General features: G+C 41.7%; 1 protein-coding gene across 3 annotated transcripts in view; it reads left to right on the top strand.

Moving 5' to 3' along the window:
* TRPM7 (transient receptor potential cation channel subfamily M member 7) overlaps nt 1–17,714 on the top strand; it is a 65,286-nt gene extending 47,572 nt beyond the window's left edge. For 2 of the 3 annotated variants that reach the window (XM_087877735.1, XM_087877736.1), the window contains exons 24-40: nt 481–665; nt 1,304–1,436; nt 1,843–2,945; nt 4,966–5,042; nt 5,543–5,602; nt 6,420–6,507; nt 6,795–6,865; nt 7,993–8,030; nt 8,461–8,486; nt 8,921–8,971; nt 9,057–9,122; nt 10,041–10,324; nt 12,141–12,223; nt 12,960–13,165; nt 14,422–14,473; nt 14,564–14,670; nt 15,654–17,714. In XM_087877735.1, the coding sequence (XP_087733861.1) occupies nt 481–665; nt 1,304–1,436; nt 1,843–2,945; nt 4,966–5,042; nt 5,543–5,602; nt 6,420–6,507; nt 6,795–6,865; nt 7,993–8,030; nt 8,461–8,486; nt 8,921–8,971; nt 9,057–9,122; nt 10,041–10,324; nt 12,141–12,223; nt 12,960–13,165; nt 14,422–14,473; nt 14,564–14,670; nt 15,654–15,784 (2,761 nt within the window). In that variant the 3' untranslated portion in view covers nt 15,785–17,714. The remainder of the gene's footprint in view (nt 1–480; nt 666–1,303; nt 1,437–1,842; nt 2,946–4,965; nt 5,043–5,542; nt 5,603–6,419; nt 6,508–6,794; nt 6,866–7,992; nt 8,031–8,460; nt 8,487–8,920; nt 8,972–9,056; nt 9,123–10,040; nt 10,325–12,140; nt 12,224–12,959; nt 13,166–14,421; nt 14,474–14,563; nt 14,671–15,653) is intronic. The other variant, XM_060693297.2, reaches the window with a different exon arrangement.
* Nucleotides 17,715–18,199: the final 485 nt, after the last annotated feature.

Below are 18,199 nucleotides of genomic sequence, written 5' to 3'. Positions count from 1 at the left end.
CTCCGGAGACTCTGGGCGGCTTACAATGTGCTAAGTAATAGCCTTCATTCTTTTGTATATTTATACAAAGTCAGCTTATTGCCCCCACAAACTGGGTCCTCAATTTACCTACCTTAGAAAGGATGGAAGGCTGAGTCAACCTTGAGCCTGGCGAGATTCGAACTTCCAGTAATTGCAGACAGCTGGTGTTAATAACAGGGTGCTTTAGACCACTGTACTACCAAGGCTCAGCAAATCTCTAAGTCAACACTTCATTTTCTGTCTGAAGCATAAAGTCTGGAAGCAATTTCCAGATAGAAACAAAACTAGATAAATTAGAACAGTTAATAATTTTACTATCTCTGCTAACAAATCATAGTAGAGTTCTTGTAAATACGGATTTTGAAGGATCTCTTTCTAGTGTCGTATGGGCAAAACTGGTTTTGTAGGACATTTTTGTACTGAAACACTTACCTGTTTTTGTTGTTGTTCTTTTTTTAGCAATGTGTATTTACAAGTGAAAGCTATCTCTAACCTTGTGTGGAAGTATCAGCGTTATCATTTCGTTATGGCCTATCATGAGAAGCCCATCCTGCCTCCCCCACTTATTATTCTCAGCCATATGGCTTCTTTGTGTTACTGCATTTGCAAACGAAGAAAGAAAGATAAAACTTCAGATGGGCCAAGTAAGCACCGGCAGAATATATAGTGTCTTTTTCCCCCTTCTTCTTTAACCTTAAAAAATTACTCTGGGTATCTTTAAAAGTTGCTTGAAAGCCTCGTTCCAGCGAATGGGAATTTGTAAGAGCAAGTGTTTCAACTTAGCACTTAGACCTATATACCGCTTTACCGTGCTTTACAGCTCTCTCTAAGCGGTTTACACTATCAGCATCAGAGGTAGTATTCAGCCGGTTCTGACCAGTTCTAGCGAACCGGTAGCAGAAATTTTGAGTAGTTCAGAGAACCGGCATATACTACCTCTGGCTGGCCCCATCCCTGATCTATTTGCTGTCTCCCGAGTCTCAACTGATCAGGAGGGTCTTCTTTTGTTGCCCTGAACAGGAGAACGGAGCTGGAAAGCAGGTTAGTGGGGTGGGGAGGGAATGGGGATTTTACAGTAACCTTCCCCCAGGAGCGGGGAGGGAATGGGGATTTTGCAATATCCTTCCCCCTGGAGCGGGGTGTAGATTTTAAGGGTCTACACTAGAGGAATGTTATTGTTTCTCTTGCACTGATCTCTGCATTTTTCCTTTTTTTTTTTTTTTTTAGTATCATAATTCTATTCGTAGAACTTCTAAAATTGACTGTCTTTTCTGTTCTGTAGAACTGTTTCTAACAGAAGAAGATCAGAAGAAGCTTCATGATTTTGAAGAGTTGTGTGTTGAGATGTATTTCAGTGAAAAAGATGACAAATTCCATTGTCGGAGTGAAGAAAGAATTAGAGTCACCTCTGAACGGTAGGCAAATAATTCAACCACAAAATTCTTTCTTTTTTTTTTTTTTTAAAGTAGAAGCATAAACATTGCTCATCCTAAGAGAAACTTTCTCCATTCTTGTAAAAAAAACACTCTGTGCTTACCTTTGATTTTGAAAAACACCACAGCGTGGAAATCTGATATTCTGGGCCATTTGTACACAATACAATAGGAAAAATCATCTTTGGATGTTATTAATTGAGAAGGAGATAAATCCAGAGTAATTGTTCAAGTAGAAATGTTCCATGACATCTCCATGGAAAATAGCTTTACGCTCACCAGTCTTTTCTTTTATGGCAGAATTAAAATCCTTTAGTTTACAACTTGTCTAGCACTTTATCAAAACGTGCCTTAGATCTTCTCTCTCTCTCTCATTATTTCTCTCCAGTGTTGAGCAGATGTGCATCCAAATCAAGGAGGTTGGCGACAGAGTCAACTACATCAAACGTTCCTTGCAGTCTCTGGACACGCAAATCGGCCACTTACAAGACCTCTCGGCGCTCACTGTGGATACGTTGAAAACTCTCACCGCCCAGAAAGCCTCGGAAGCGAGCAAGGTCCACAATGAAATCACCCGGGAACTGAGCATTTCGAAACACTTGGCCCAGAACCTCATTGACGACGTTCCCTTAAGATCTTCCATGTGGAGGAAGCACAGTATCGGCAACGCGTTCGGTTCTTCTTTCCCCCAAGGAGGCCTTGAAACGAATAACGCCGTGCTGTGCAACATATCTATGCAAGAAGAAAAAGATCCAGGACATAAGATGCCCGGTTTCACCAAGGGGGACGAATTCAATTTTCCCGAGGCAGGTTCCTCAGGTGGTGCCTTACTTCCAAAAGCTGTTTCTCCCACAGAACTTCGTCAAAGAGTACAGGGTATACAAGCATCCAAATACAGTAATAAAGTTAAAAAGGGGGGCAGCTCTTTAAACAGCCTCCCGTACCTAACGTCTTTGTCCGCTAAGTTTTTTGTGAGCACTCCTTCTCAACCCCTTTGTAAAAACCAGTTGGGAAGTACCTCAAAGGAAGAGGACGTTCTGGTCCCAAAGGCCGCTGAAGGAGAAAATGCCGTTGAATTTGGTGCGTTTGTGGGTAAGTATCACCAGCTGAAAAGAGGGCATCCAGCTATTACTGGGGGTTGCTGCAAAGTGCTATCTTCGGGCTTCATTTGGCTCGCTTCCATCTCCCCAAATGATGGAGGTTATGTCAAGTCTGGATTTATTGAGGAGGGAAACGATGGTGCTGTGAAAAACCTTTCAGACCAAGGGAATGGCCAGACCTCTTCTAGTTTTGCCAAAACTGTTGCCCGAAGCGAACGACAGTTGGCTATTGCTAAGGAAATCAGAAGCGTTCCTTGTAGCGGATTGAAAAAGACCCAGGAAGTCGGAAGGCCGAACAGAAGCTTTCCAGAAATGTCAACCAAGATCTCCAGTTTAAATTCCGGTGTCACCGTACAACATCAGAAACTGTGGATCAAATCTAAACTGCAAGGTTTGATTTATCAAGAATTGTGTGGTGCCTTTACGGATTTTGTGGTACTTCTGGTGCACTCTGTTTTTTAATATCTTGATTTCTTCAAGTTTTCCAAATGGTTCCTTTCTTTGTGAAAATGTAAACTCCTTTTTTTTTAAAAAAAAATCTTGAGATGTGGGCAATATTTTTCAGACATAATGGTGGTTATGTCTGTCAGCTGCAGATCAGAGCTTATAATTAAGAAGAGTGCTGCTCTGTCAAATGTTATATTTCTATCTTGATATAAACTATCAAGATACCTATACAAAAATATTGTCTGTTCCATGAAAAGGTGTAAAATTCTTGTACAAATTTCTGCTTGTGTAAGGGGCTCTGTTAACTTCTGTCACCTACCACTGTTTTGTTCACCTTTGAGGAATTGGCTACAACAAATTCCCTGTGTAAATCAAAATTTAATATTCTATCTTTTCTTCTTAATAGCAAAAAAAACCCCAAAAACTTTAAATTGTGTTACTTACTTGCATCCTAGTTTTAATTGAAAAAATCAAAACAAAAATAAAACAGTGGCAGGATGGTGTTTGGTTAGATATTGGGAAAGAGGTGTACTAACAAAATGTCTGGAGTTTAGATAATAGAGAATTCGTTTTCCTTGTAAGTCGTTTTGGTTGCTCCTTGTAACTGAAATGGTTTATTTTATGTTGTAAAAAGAACTGATAATATAACCTAGTCACATTTAATTTAAATGTCATTAGCCAAGGGCCCTTCTGCAAACCTATTGATAGAGGTGCTGGATGTCAATTCCCATAAACTGCCATTGTAAGAGTATCAGTTGGGGAAAGTTAACGTAAATCAGGGGTATCCATGGCCCTCATGGACAGCTAGTAATGGACCCCCCATAAAGTTATAAATGTTTAACATTATTATGTGATTTTATATGATAAAACTATATTATATTTGAGGCCCTATACAATTCCTCTTCACTCAGTGCGGCCCAAACAAGCCAAAAGGTTAGACAGCCATGACTTAAATGTTGTGCTGATACATTTAAATTGTACACATAGTAAAAGCTCCTCATGGTAACTCCCATTTTTCCACGACTTCCATCTTTGCAGTCTGTACTTCTTACCCTGAATTGCACAATCTGTACATTTCAAATATGGCTTGCGTATCTGTGGATGAGGAAGCCCAGTGTATAATGTGGACAGGGCAAGCCATCATTGTTCCTTACGTAAGAGTTAGGATAAGAGTTAGTACTTCTAAAGCCTGCCTGTGTCTGCAGCACGAGAGGAAGAAAAGCACACTTGCACGTCAAATATTTTTTTTAATTGGGGGAGATTTATATTTTGAAAGTTTGATTATATCCAACTCTGCGTTTTCTGCTGAACAGCCCTTAGTAAAAAAAAAAAATGTTAGCATCCATGTTATGTACTCCTAGAAAACAAGATGAGAATTTATTTTTGAATACAACAAAGTGGAATGTTATTTTTTTTTCCCTAGTCAAATGTTTTTTTCTAGGTCATCATTGTGATGACAGTAACATTGTGGTGATGGTGATGATAATAATAATTTTGTCCTATTTTTTTAATGTATAAATCAAGGTGTAAACATACCTAATTCTCCTGCCTCCTATTTCCCCCTGCAACAACAACTCTCTCAGGTGGATTGGGCTGACAGACAGAGAAAGAGAGAGAGGTCCAAAATCACCTAGCTGGCTTTCACACCTAAAGAAGGCCTAGAAGGTCTCCTGCGTGAGCAGGGGGTTGGACTAAATGACCTCCAAGGTCCCTTCCAACTCTGTTACTGTTACTTAGTCTCCTGGTTTCTAGGCCACTAACCTCACCACAACATCAAAGAGACCACATAAAAGATAACCGTTTCATGGAGAAGATCAGTGGAACTGATTTTTTTTTTTTATAAATTTGGGGCGGGGGGGGGGGGGGGAAAGGTTCGCGTATTTTCCAACAGCATGTGAATAATAACAGTTTTACCTAAATCTGTAATCATTTTTCTTTTTGCATGGTTAATGCTGCTGCCATAGGTCACAGGGACAGCATGGAATTGCAGCGGTTTAAGGAGACACCGATAATGAGTAAAGAAAAAAGTGACCGCATTGAGGTAAGTGGGAGGAGATATGGGAACAATTTAGCGGTAGGCTTTTGATGTAGAATTTATATGCAAGGAAGGACATAATCCTGGAGGGATCGATTGTGCCAGTGCCACTTTTGAAGCCCCGAACTGAATTGTAGTTTCAGAAAACAGAATCCCGTGGGTGTATTGTGTGTTTGCTTTTAAGTCACTCTTGATCCTAGTAAGTAACTGGACAAATCCCTGTAGTTTTTCCTGGCAAGATTTTTTCAGAAGTGCTTGCCCTTGCCTGCTTCCTGGGGCTGTGAAAGAGGGGCTGCCCAGCGGGCTTTGTGCAGAAAGCAGGACTAGAACTCCCAGTCTCCTGGTTTCCAGTCTGGTGCTTGGAACTATTGCACCAAACTGGCTGTGTGTGTGTGTGTGTTTTTTTTTTTTTAAAATCCCTGGATTTTAAATGCACAGACAACTAAAACAAAGGTTAAAGCCACATCAGAGCTAACTTTAAACGCCTTCCTCCTTCCCTTTGATAGGAGCAACAGGAAGACTTCAAAAAAGCAATTCTGGAAGGCATGGAGAAAATGAAAGAGAAGGTAAAAAATTCCAGCTGTTTATTTCTGCATCAGGTCTGGGTGGCATTTGTTCTGACCCAGCCTTAACAGAAGCAAGAAAGACTAAAAAAAACCCCCTCTTTATTTACCTCTTGTGAATTAATGGCATTCACCCACCAAAAAGTCCAGGCAAGAGTCCTTCAAAGAGTTAACTGCAGTAACAGACCTTATCAGTTCCTTGCACCTGATCTCCCAGCCAAAAGGCTGCAAATTAAGTTCTGGCAAGCAGTCTTTGTGGCACGAAACACAATAAGCAAAATCTTCAGAAATACGAACGGTTGTCTCCTATGACAACCACTCCCCTTTCCTTCTATTTATTCCCCAGCCAGGGAGGGGCCATTCAGCGTCCACTTCCCGAGTCGACTCCTTGTCCTCCATTGCTCACCTCTTCTAACTGCTCTGCGCATACGTGCATCTGGAACAGGCCCCAGCTGTTCTTCCTCCTCACTCATATGAGCCTCCAAAGGCAGCTTTTTTTTCTTCTTTTTTCTTCTCCTCATGTTCTCTCTCGTCGTGTATCTCATTGCTCTCCTTGTGTCAGTAGCTGTATGATAAGGTATTTAACCACATATAAGTCTGTATATAAACCACTGTTATTTATCTGTGTGCTATGTGCTGTGTTTTGCTCCTGGGTTTATCTCATAATACTAGTTACGCTGCCTAAACTCTGACATGACATAACTGCTATTAAAGAATAGCGTCTACCAAGAGGTGCACCACTGATTTTAGTAGAATAATGAAATAAATAAATAAATGATGATGATGATGATCGCTATTTTGTTTTCTTTTTAATGTACAGGTCAGTAGTAATACAGAAGGTCCTCTAAGACACGTTAGTTCATGTGAAGGCTTTAGTGACCATTGTAGAGCTGCACAATCAGAGCAAAGTAAGTATGAACACAAATATTTTCATTTTTATTTGGTGTATTTTATAAACTGCTGCAAATATCGACTAATACTTTTAACTACAGTTCTTAAAAACCTGAAGAATTGTTTTCTCACCCCAGTAAGCTAACAAATCATAGACAACACTGTCGGGGATTATATACTGAGTTGTGTACTTGGATCAATTGAATATTTATTTAAATGTTATCAGCCAATAGTAGATGATAGTAAATCCGTTAAAATCATTCAGTTGACTGCAGATCCTAATTGTAAGGTCCATTTATTTTAGCTCACGATAAGAGCAGAAGAGCATCTACTGAGGAGACTCACCAGGTGGACTCCAAGGCAGCCTTACTTACAGTGAGTAAAAACATAATGCAAATTGTTATGCATTTTTTTCCCGTAAAACTTAAACAGCAGAACCCAAGAACCCAAAAGTGAAACTTTTTAGTAATTTGGCAGAAAGTAATATATGACAAATTTCAGTATTCCCTGCCAAATACATACTGTCACCCACGGTGTTGACACGCTGTTCAAAACGGTGCATAGGTCATCTCTCAAAACGTCTTTAAAATGTGCTGGGAATTTTTGTACCTCTCTGGCTGTCGGGGAAAGAGCAAACTGAAAAAAAAATAATCATTGAGTAGAATATTCACAGGTTACGTTGGTATGGTGATTGCTCACACTTTCACTTAAGCATTGGAATATCAATGGAAAATTGATAGCAGCATCACAGAGAGAATCCATCAGCACTATTAAACTCAAGCTTTACGAGTAGCATGAGCTGCAGGACAGCTCGGGAAGTCTAGCATTTGTTATAGTATGGCAGGGGTGTCAAACTCAAGGCCTGGGGGCTGCATCTGGCCCATGGGGTGCTTAGTTCTGGCCCACAGGGCCGCCCTGGAAACAGCGAAGGACTGGCCTGTGATGCCTCTGCCAGTGAAAACGGAGCTTGGGAGGGTCGCACACGGCCCTCCCGAGCTCTGTTTTCACTGACAGAGGGTTGCAGGAGGCCGTCGCAGCCGAAAATGGATCTCGGGAACCCGTTTTCTCTGGGAGAGCACTCGGTCCACTACAGGCGTCTCTGACACGAGTGATGTTGAGCTGGCCACACCCACCCTGGCCACACCCACTTGCGCCCCTCCCCCCAGGTCAAACAACCCTGATGCGCCCCTCAATGAAATCGAGTTTGACACCCCTGTAGTATGGAGATAACCTTGAAGAAGAAAAGCAGTTACTCAACAGCGTTTGCATTCTTTTATTCTTGAGTATCGTCTCTGTATTCCTTATGAAACAACTTGGGGGGGAAATAGACAATTGGGTTTAGCTGAAATTGTCACAACTGATCTGCTCATTCAGCCACTTTAAGCAATTTCAATGATTTTGCTTGGATCAGCCAAACAGCATTAGTGAAACCTAACAGTTTGACATTAAACCCAGCAATTAACCTCTATTTCATGGACTCGTTTCTGGTTTTTCCTTTCCAGGATTGGTTGCAAGGTCGAACGTCCTACAGGAATGAAATGTGAGTAAACCATTAAAACATCCTGTACTGAGCATTAAAACATTATCTTTCATGCCTTTGGTTATCTCCAGAGATCAGTAACTCTGCCATTGCTTGAGGCTACCTTGATTTGATGTATAAGAATTCGTACAGAAAAAAAGGGCATGAGGAGTTTTGACTATAATATTTCATTTGCCAGGTTATGTTAATAGGAGGCATGAAGGTAGCTATAACCATAAAATACATTTTATTTGAAGCCCTATATTCTTAATTGGTTGGTTGGGTTTATAGCCTACATTACATAGTAGTACTCCTATACAGACATTCCCTGTTCTGGAATATTCTGGGATATTCTTCCTGAGGAATTTTCCTTTACAATAACTATGAGAGCACTAAAATCCAAGAAATGCAAATATCACAAAAGTTTTAATGGTGTCTCTGTTACTTGTAGGTCCTCTGAGGAAGATGCACTGAATGGTAAGTTATTGCTTACAGAGTACTGTAGTTTCAGTCTTTATATAATAATCTTTCTTAAATTTAGTATATCATTCAGCTTTAACTGCAGACAAAAAGTATCTCAGTAGAAATGTTGGTGGATATTTTAGTACCTTAGCTCTTCAAAAAGAAATTTTCTTTTTGTTCTCATCCAGGATAAGCCAAGATGAAGTTGTCTTTTGTTACATTGAAGTTTCAATTTTCCTCAGTGTTTTGATCATCACGGGTTTTTTATGCAATAAATTTTGAGTGTTACGTTTATAACTTGTTAGAGATTGGTGAAACTTTACTTGAAAAGCTTCGTTTTTTACATTACTGTCTTTCTAAAAATGTAACACATTTTATTACGGTAATTTAATCATGAAGCAAGTATGCAAAAAACAATAGGACCTTATTTACTTATTTATTTATTTTAGGTATAGCTTCCCCTTTCAAGCCCATTATGGATACCACCTACTACTATTCAGGTCAGTCTCCTAACCTCCTGAAATGAAATTAAAATAATTAAAGTATTATAATCCTTAATCTACAACAGATTGTCTTTCTCTACAGCTGTGGAGAGAAATAATTTGATGAGGTTATCGCAAAGCATACCATTCACCCCGGTGCCTCCAAGAGGTACGAATTTTCATTTATTCATTTCAAGTTTTTCTAGATGACATTTCATTGGGTCAAAACAGACCTGGTAGGCATACAACAGTTTATATAATATACCATTTAACACGCAAGAAAACAAATAAGACCCTAAAATCAGGCAACTGTGATGCAAAAGAGCAAATAGAATGTCGGCAGTTTTAAGGATTATGCAAACAGAAATGCTCAAAATACTTGAGTAAGTAAAATTTGTCTTCACCGGGTACCAAAGAAGTTCTAACATTGATTATCTTTTTTAGGGTATGTAGCCTAACACCAAAATTTTTCCTCTTTTATATAATCAATTTCTGATAAAGAGAACACTTCGTTTCTTGTATTTTACTACGAAATTTGAACAAGATAGATGAACACCGTGTCTTCTTCATTTCCTTCCTCCCTTTTTGCACTCTTTCTGATTCTTAGACTTTTGAGTGATAGGTGATGGAAGATCAAAAAGCAAACATTATAATTAATGTTGAATTCATTAATTTATATTTGGTAGTTATTCATCCGGTCAAGATGTATCAGATTTTGTTTCTCTCAAACAAGACTCATCTTGGATAGATTAGTCACTGATATAAAATGTCATTACATTACATTAATATTCTGAACCGTGGTGGTGCAGTGGTTAGAGTGCAGTACTGCAGGCTACTTCTGCTGATTACTGGCTGCCTGCAGTTTGGCAGATCGAATCTCACCAGACTCAAGGTTGACTCAGCCTTCCATCCTTCTGAGGTGGGTAAAATAAGGACCCAGATTGTTGGGGGCAATATGCTGACTCTGTAAACTGCTTAGAGAGGGCTGTAAAGCACTGTAAAGCGGTATATAAGTCTTAAGTGTTATTGCTAGTGCTATTCTCTAATCCTTACCTGTATTTTTAACTTTGTTCTGGTGACATCATAGGAGAACCAGTCACTGTGTATCGTCTGGAGGAAAGCTCTCCCAACATTTTGAACAACAGCATGTCTTCCTGGTCTCAGCTGGGTCTCTGTGCCAAAATCGAATTCTTAAGCAAGGAAGAGATGGGAGGAGGTTTGCGACGAGCCCTCAAGGTGGCCTGTACTTGGTCCGAGTATGATATTCTGAAATCGGGTCACCTTTACATCATCAAATCGTTTCTCCCCGAAGTTGTCAATACCTGGTCAAGCATTTACAAAGAAGACACAGTATTACACCTTTGCTTGAGAGTAAGTTGTACTTTTGTTCAGAAAGGGCAGATGCTTACAGTACCACTGAGGCCAAAGCAAATACTTACGATTTTCTTTTTTGCTGCTTCTTTCTCCTCCTTCGTTCTTTGGCCTTCTGTTTTTTTTTTTTTCCTGTCAAAGGTACCCAATTCTCCTCTGCTAAACGTTGTATATGCTTCAGTGGAGTCAGTCTATACCTATGATAGTACTTTCGCTGTACAGGTAGTTGTCAGGGTTCCTACAGATGCCCTAATTAAATCATGAGTCTCGAGCCAAGCTTCAAAAGAAATCCAGTTATTTATTAGGAGCAACATATCGTACCCAAGTGAAGCCAGCTCTGCCCCACATAGTTTACGGCCCAATATGACCCTGTTTCCCCCCTCCTCCCAGGGTGTGTCATAAATCACATTCTCCAACGGAGCACTTTTGCGGGCTCTAGAGATCACGCCTCTCCGGCTGTTCCAGGTAACCTGGGATACAGCCTTGAGAAACGTCAGTTTTCCCCCCCTCCTGCCTATGACAACATGAGAACAGGCCAGGGATGCTTTGCAAGTTGACAATAGTCCTCGAGTTATGACCACAATGGACCCCAAAATTTCTATTACTAAACAAGACAGTTGCTAAGTAGCTTTTGCCCCATTTTTCGACCTTTCTTATCACAGTTGTTAAGTGAATCACTGCAGTTGTGCCGACCACTAGTTGACGAGATTCTTGTGTATAGGCAAGAGCAATAAATTAGTTTAACTGGAATTTAATGTGTGGTCCTAAATTCTCAGAAGAATTGAAGTTGTTTTCATCTAAAATCATTTTTAAGAGGAGAAATGTTAAGCGAATCACTGCAGTTGATAAATTAGTACCACGGCTGTTAAGTGAATCTGGGCTCCCCATGGACTTCGCTTGTCAGAAAGCCGCAAAAGGGGATCACATGACCCGGGGAGACTGCAACCATCATAAGTTGCACATGCCAGTTACCAGCCATCCAAATATCGATCAGGTGTCCAATCGTTTTTTTCAATGCCGTTGTAACTTTGAGCGGTCCCTAAACAAACGGTTGTAAGTCGAGGACTACCTATAATCTTACAGGATGGTTCTAGAAGTATTTTTTTTTCAAATTAACAAAGCTACTTGTAGCTGCTTTCAAGTTCGCAATGACAAATGTAGCTAAATTGTGTCATCACACACAGATGTTTATATTATCGTATTTTTCGGCGTATAAGACGCACTTTTTTCCCTCCTAAAAGAGGCTGAAAATTTGGGTGAGTCTTATACTCCGAATGTAGTTTTTTCAAAGCTTTTTTTCAGCCCTAACAAGGTGCTAGGAGTGAAGCGATCTACCTCCGACTCTCAGCTGTGCTTTAGAAGCTTTTTTTCAGTGAAGCGATCTTCCGTGTTTTGCCTGCTCCCTCCGACTCTCAGCTGTGAAGTTTTTTTTTCAGCCCTAAGGAGGCGTTAGCGAGTGAAGCGATCTCCGTGGTTTGCCTGCTTTTCTCATTGCTTCTCTCTCCAAAGATCAGTTGTGCTTTAGAAGCTGTTTTTTATCCCCAAGCAGGGGATAAAAAAACCAGCAAACTAATGTGTTGAAGCTGACCAGACTAAGGATGCTAGCCAGATGAATACCTGATAGGCAGATTCCCACCCCCCTATTTTTCCTCCCCCAAAACTAAGCTGCGTCGTATACTCCGGTGCGTCTTATACTCCGAAAAGTACGGTATATACACGTTCCATGAACATGTGGCGCAGAAAACGTCTGTTCAAGATTTCAATATAGTTGGGAGTTTTTGATGTGTTAAAAAAATGGATTTCTTATCCCGCCTAGGAAATTCAGCAGCAACGGGCTGCACAGAAGCTCACTTTTGCCTTCAATCAGATGAAGCCCAAATCGATTCCATACTCTCCAAGGTAAACCTTGCAATGTCTTCTCGGGGTTCAAAGCCCTCCTATTTTCATTTCTAGACCAAATTACCCAAGTAGTATGTGGGTTTTCCTTAATCTGTGTGGCAGAGGTTGTGGATTTAATGCTTGCTTTCTAGAGGTAGGAAATTGTTTACTTGGGTGTAGAGGTAGGTCAGGGGTCATGGTGCCAAGCTTTGAGCAGCACACTTGCCTTAGCTCATGCGCTGTGGGTCTTGCCTGCTTCTATGATCTCATTTTGGCTCTGATCTGGATTATCTCATCTCACCTTCAGAAGATGGCATCTTAAGAGGGGGTGAATAGTTTCTACCAATTAGAACACTGTTGCTGTCCTGCCTTTTTATCTGCCTGTGTAAAACTGTATAAAAAATAAAGCTCTCTGCGAGAGTGGGAGAGACATCTTTGATCAGAGCAAAAGCCTGGACCTCTGATTTACAACACTTGGGTGCGGAAAACAGTAGGCTACACTGATCTACAATAACTGCTGCTGTCAGCTTTTGTGTGTGTGTGTGCACGCGCGCGCGTGCACACGCGCAGAAACAAAAGAACATTTCTATAAAAATATACCCAAAGAACTAATTTAATATTCCTAGATATTAAACAAATAAATAATGTATTAAGGAGGATTTGGATGTGTGACACCCCCTTTTTTTGTGTGTGTATGTAAGGGGTGGGGGGGGGAAATGAGCTTCTCTCTCAACTACTTACAATGTTTCCTCCCAAGGTTCTTGGAAGTGTTCCTCTTGTATTGCCACTCAGCTGGGCAGTGGTTTGCGGTTGAAGAATGCATGACTGGAGAATTCAGGAAGTACAACAACAACAACGGAGACGAAATCATTCCAACCAACATGCTGGAGGAGGTCATGCTGGCTTTCAGCCATTGGACATATGAATACACTCGAGGAGAGCTGTTGGTCCTGGATCTGCAAGGTAGGTGGAGATTTGTTCCTTGTAGCTTTGAATAGAATAGAATAGAATAGAATAGAATAGAATAGAATAGAATAGAATAGAATAGGGTGGGGTGGGGTGGGGTGTGGAGTGGAGTGGAGTGGAGTGGAGTGGAGTGGAGTGGAGTGGAGTGGAGTGGAGTGGAGTGGAGTGGAGTGGAGTGGAGTGGAGTGGAGTGGAGTGGAGTGGAGTGGAGTAGAGTAGAGTAGAGTAGAGTAGAGTAGAGTAGAGTAGAGTAGAGTAGAGTAGAGTAGAGTAGAGTAGAGTAGAGTAGAGTAGAGTAGAGTAGAGTTGGAAGGGACCTTAGAGGTCTTCTAGTCCAACCCCCTGCCCAGGCAGGAAACCCTACACCACTTCAGACAAATGGTTATCCATCATCATCTTAAAAACTTCCAGTGTTGGAGAATTCACAACTTCTGTTCCACTGATTAATTGTTCTCACTGTCAGGAAATTTCTCCTTAGTTCTAGCTTGCTTCTCTCCTTGATTAGTTTCCACCCGTTGCTTCTTGTTCTGCCTTCAGGTGCTTTGGAGGATAGTTTGACTCCCTCTTCTTTGTGGCAGCCCCTGAGATATTGGAAGACTTCTATCATGTCTCCCCTGGTCCTTCTTTTCATCAGACTAGACATACCCAGTTCCTGCAACCGTTCTTCACATGTTTTAGCCTCCAGCCCCATAATCATCTTTGTTGCTCTTCTCTGCACTCTTTCTACAGTCTCCACATCTTTCTTCCATCGTGGCGACCAAAACTGAATGCAGGATTCCAAGTGTGGCCTTTCCAAGGCCTTATAAATTGGTACAGAAAGACAGTCAACAGCTCAGTTTAATTCCTTCTCATTCCATTAAATGTTTATTTCTTCCTCTTTATTGTTACTTTTTTTAAAAAAAATCTTCAAATCTTTTAAACCATCATAAATATGAGCGAGTGTCCAAGCATCTGAATTTTGATCACATGTCCATGGGGAATGCTACAGCGGTCGTAAGTGTGAAAAACGGCCATAAGCCACCGTTTTCAGTGCTGTTGTAACTTCGAATGGTTACTAAATGAACTGTTGTAAATCAAGGACCACCTTAATGATTAGGCAGAAATTTGCTATTCAGTAGTTGAGAGAAAGAGAGGCTGGAGTGGTGCTTCTTGACATTAAATATGGTACTTGGCTTGGTCCTTACCTCTTTTGTGGATCCCAGATTTCTCTGAGCAGCAAATCACATTGATAACTTTTGCTCTTTCTTGTGAAGGTGTTGGAGAAAACCTGACCGACCCTTCTGTAATAAAAGCTGAAGAAAAAAGGTAAGTGATCTAAATATTGTTCTTCCTAGGAGGCAGAAGTCCTCGTGTGCCCGTAAAGAATTTTGAAAGAAAACCTGTTTTATTCCCAAGGTCAAGCGATATGGTCTTTGGTCCTGCCAACTTGGGAGAAGATGCCATTAAGAATTTCAGAGCTAAACATCACTGCAACTCCTGCTGTAGGAAACTTAAGCTTCCAGGTAAACCAGACACTCAGTTTAAGGGACAGGAACTTCTCCCTCATTGATTCTTTTTCATATGGAAAAAAAAATCACTCCTCTGGGGATGCTACTAGTCTCTGAGTGAGGGTAGGCAGGGGTGGGCTGCTGGGGGTTCGCAGGGGTTCGGGACAACCTCTAGCTAAGATTCTATGCAGTTCAGAGAACCCCCAAATCTCATTCCTGGCTAGCCCCACCCGCCCCACCCCTCCCAGGAGACAGTGAGGAGATTGAGGAGGAACATGGGCCAGTCCTGGAGTCTGGGGAAGGCTCTGATGAGTGCTCTACGTCGGAGGCAGAGATGGGGCCAGGGCCATCTGACAGTTGTTAGCTGCCTTCGGATTGGACATCAGTGGGGCAGTAGAACAGCTGGAGCCTATTCCCAGTGTGCGCATGCAGAGAGCTGGAAGGAGAAGGGAACAGCTAAGGAACAAGGGTCGACTCAGGAGTAAAGCCACAAGTGGACGGCGAATTGCCTCTCCCAGAGTGAATAAAGAGGAGCGAAAGGGGAGTGGAGTTTGCAGGAGACAATTAGTTCGCTTAATTGGTTTGTGACTCTCCGAGACTCCTTGCCAAGTTTTGAAGATATCGGCCTGGCAGCTCTCCAAGCCAGATAAGGTCTGTGACTGTAAATTCTCCCTTGAAAGACTTTGCCGGATGTGAATGAGAGGAATTCACAGTAACTTAATAAAAAGGGGGTTTTTTGTCGGGACAAGGTGTCTGCTTCATGCTCTTAAGAAGCCTAGATCAGAACAGGTTATCCCAAAGGATGCAAAGGACCAGCTATCTGCAAGGAGTATCAGTCCTTCCATTCCCCTCCATCCGGTCAGAGCTGAAGAAGCTTCTTGGATGAGAAGTGAAACGTCTTCAAAGAAAAACCAGAAAGTCCAGTTGCCTCTTGTGGGGGAAAAAAAAAAAGAGGTACCTTTGGGACTCTCTGTGTTTTTATTGTCATTCTTTTGCAGATTTGAAACGAAATGACTACACACCTGATAAAATCCTTCTGCCTCAAGAAGATTCTCCAGAGCTGACTCTTCAGCCCGGGAGCTGCACCAAAGAATCCAACTCAACTGGTTCCAGACACTTGATGTTGTAACATGACACCCTGGCTTTTTAGCAAACGTTTGCAACCGGCCATCAGGTCCCCCCCCCCCTTTCTCCCTGCGCTGGCTCTGGCCCAGGAAACTGACCCGTAGTTTAGGGAAGGGTTCTTGTGAAATGTGGGCATAACCGGCAGAGGAGGAGCTGGCAAGCTGTCGATTTATTCTTCCAAGTTCCTTTTTTCCCAAGGTGGAATCGAATTAAGTATTTATGAAGTAGCTTTTTTTTTTTTTAAAGAAGCATTTTAGCCGAAGGAATAAACTGTCCATTTTATTATCTTATGGTCTGCAGAGGGACTCTCTCTCTCTCTCTCTCTCTCTCTCTCTCTCTCTCTCTCTCTCTCTCTCTCTCTCCCTCTCTCTCTCTCTCTCTCTCCCTCCCTCCCTCCCTCCCTCCCTCTCTCTCTCTCTCTCTCTCTCTCTCTCTCTCTCCCCCCTCTCGGCCCCTTCATGCTGTAGTGCAATATGTGTCCATGACCAAATGACATTTTGGCTTTCAGTGGTCCTAAGGCAGGAGGTGTTCTGGGTGATTGGCAGCTGGTTTCTGTCAATCTGACCAGAGAAATGGGAGAGAGAGCTGCCACCCACCCCCTGCTCCATTGCCAAAGGGTTCTTTGACACGCCTCAGGGGGACCCGTAGATGCTCTCTGGACAGGGCCATGTAAGTTTTTTATGCGGCCGAGTGGGAACGAGCTGCTCCTAAGAATAGCAATCTTTGTGCCAGTAAGCTTTGAGCTACAAGGGGTGTGAACCTTCGAGCTACAAGGGGTGTCTGAACCTCTGGTTCCTTCTCTCTTCCCCCTACCCCCCCCACCCCCCCGATGTTCAATGGCCTTGTCTCCTGCATCAGGATTCACCCCCAGAAGCGTGGAGCTAGTTCGCGTGGGATGGATTGCGTGTCATGAATTCCCCCCGTCCCCCATTTTTTAAAAAATCAAACCAATATACATTTCAATTTTATTAAGGCGCTGTCTACGAGTAGGAAAAAAGTATAAGTGAGATTTGGAAGGGGGGGAATGGGGGTTAATCACAGTGGTAGAAGAGAAAATAGCCTAGGGATAAGAAGTCGTCTTTGTGAAGTGAACACAGGTGTTCTTGAAACCTACCGGCTGCTTCATTCACGTTGCCTTCCAAAGATCTTCTCAACCTGTACACGGAACCTGAATGTACACGTGGAATTTTTAGGACATTTTCCAATGTTACCACCCTCCCTGCAGCGTGCTGGGAAAGATCCAAAATCTCAGACGGTGCAGACAAAAGAATCTTCTTGGGGATTTCTTGCTACGTCCGTGTCGTCCCAGCTTCCAGTGAGCAACCAAATTGACTTAGAGGTCTTGCAAATGGAGAACCAGCAGTGCCTGGCAACTTTTGATATATTGGAAGAGAGAGAGCGTGTGTCCTGGTTCCCATACAGCCTAGGTGACATCCCCCCAAAACCCCCCATTCAGTTGTGTTTAATACTCTGTGAGAATGCATCGTTTATGTTTTATCTATGGGACTTATTTAAAAGAGAGAAAAAAATAGAGTTGAATTTACATTATGTATTGTACGGGAGATTGCAATGCAACTTTATGCCAATAAAATGTAATTTACCTGTCCAAATTTGTTGAAAATTCAACAAGAACCTCTTTGTCCAATTAAAGTTTCATGCTGCAAGGTTTTTTTTTTTTTGGTTTTGTTTGTTAAATAGGTACTAATTGTAATTTTTAATTCAAAGGCATCATAACGCTTAGTAATTCTTTTTTTAAAAAAATTTGTAGTGTATCTTATAGATACAGACATTAAGGCACGAACACAATAGCTGTTTAAATGGTGGTTTATGTCGCTGGGGGAGGAAATAAAAGTGTATTAAAGCTATTAAACTGTATACATTTTATATATCAATAAATCTTTAAATAATCCCAAATAAATTTATTCTTGTTTAGACTGCTGACCTCTTTCCTTATTTGAACGGCCTGAAAGGGGAACGGAAAAGACATTTTTATTGATTTGGGAATTGTTTGGGCTCTGTAATCCATAGTGGAAGGGCATTCATGGCAGGTTAGTGAAAACTGCTAAAAGTTTCAAGGTAACAGGGCGTTAAGTCCCAGAAGCCACTGCAGCAACCAAGAAGTTCTTTTCGTTCTGCTTTCTTGATAAATCAATAAACCATTTCTACTAATGGAGGAACAAGGAGTGGCTTAAAGCTGTCCAGGTTCTTTGCTAAAGTTCTGCCATGCTATAAAGCCCAAAGTAAGGCAACGCCTGCTTAGGAGAACATTTGTTTGGAAGAAGTTGCTGGAAGGAGAAAGCCGTATCGATGAAGCTTTTTGGGTCCATGGGACCAACGTCTCTGTGGTTCAGGTATGCTGTGTACGAGATCAATTCAGCTCTTGGAAAGCCATTGAGTAGAATTGTGAATTAGGATTCCG

Source organism: Pantherophis guttatus, chromosome 13, assembly GCF_059756535.1.
Source record: "Pantherophis guttatus breed Tessera chromosome 13, ASM5975653v1, whole genome shotgun sequence".
NCBI lineage: Eukaryota > Metazoa > Chordata > Lepidosauria > Squamata > Colubridae > Pantherophis > Pantherophis guttatus.
This window is presented reverse-complemented; position numbering and strand designations above follow the sequence as displayed.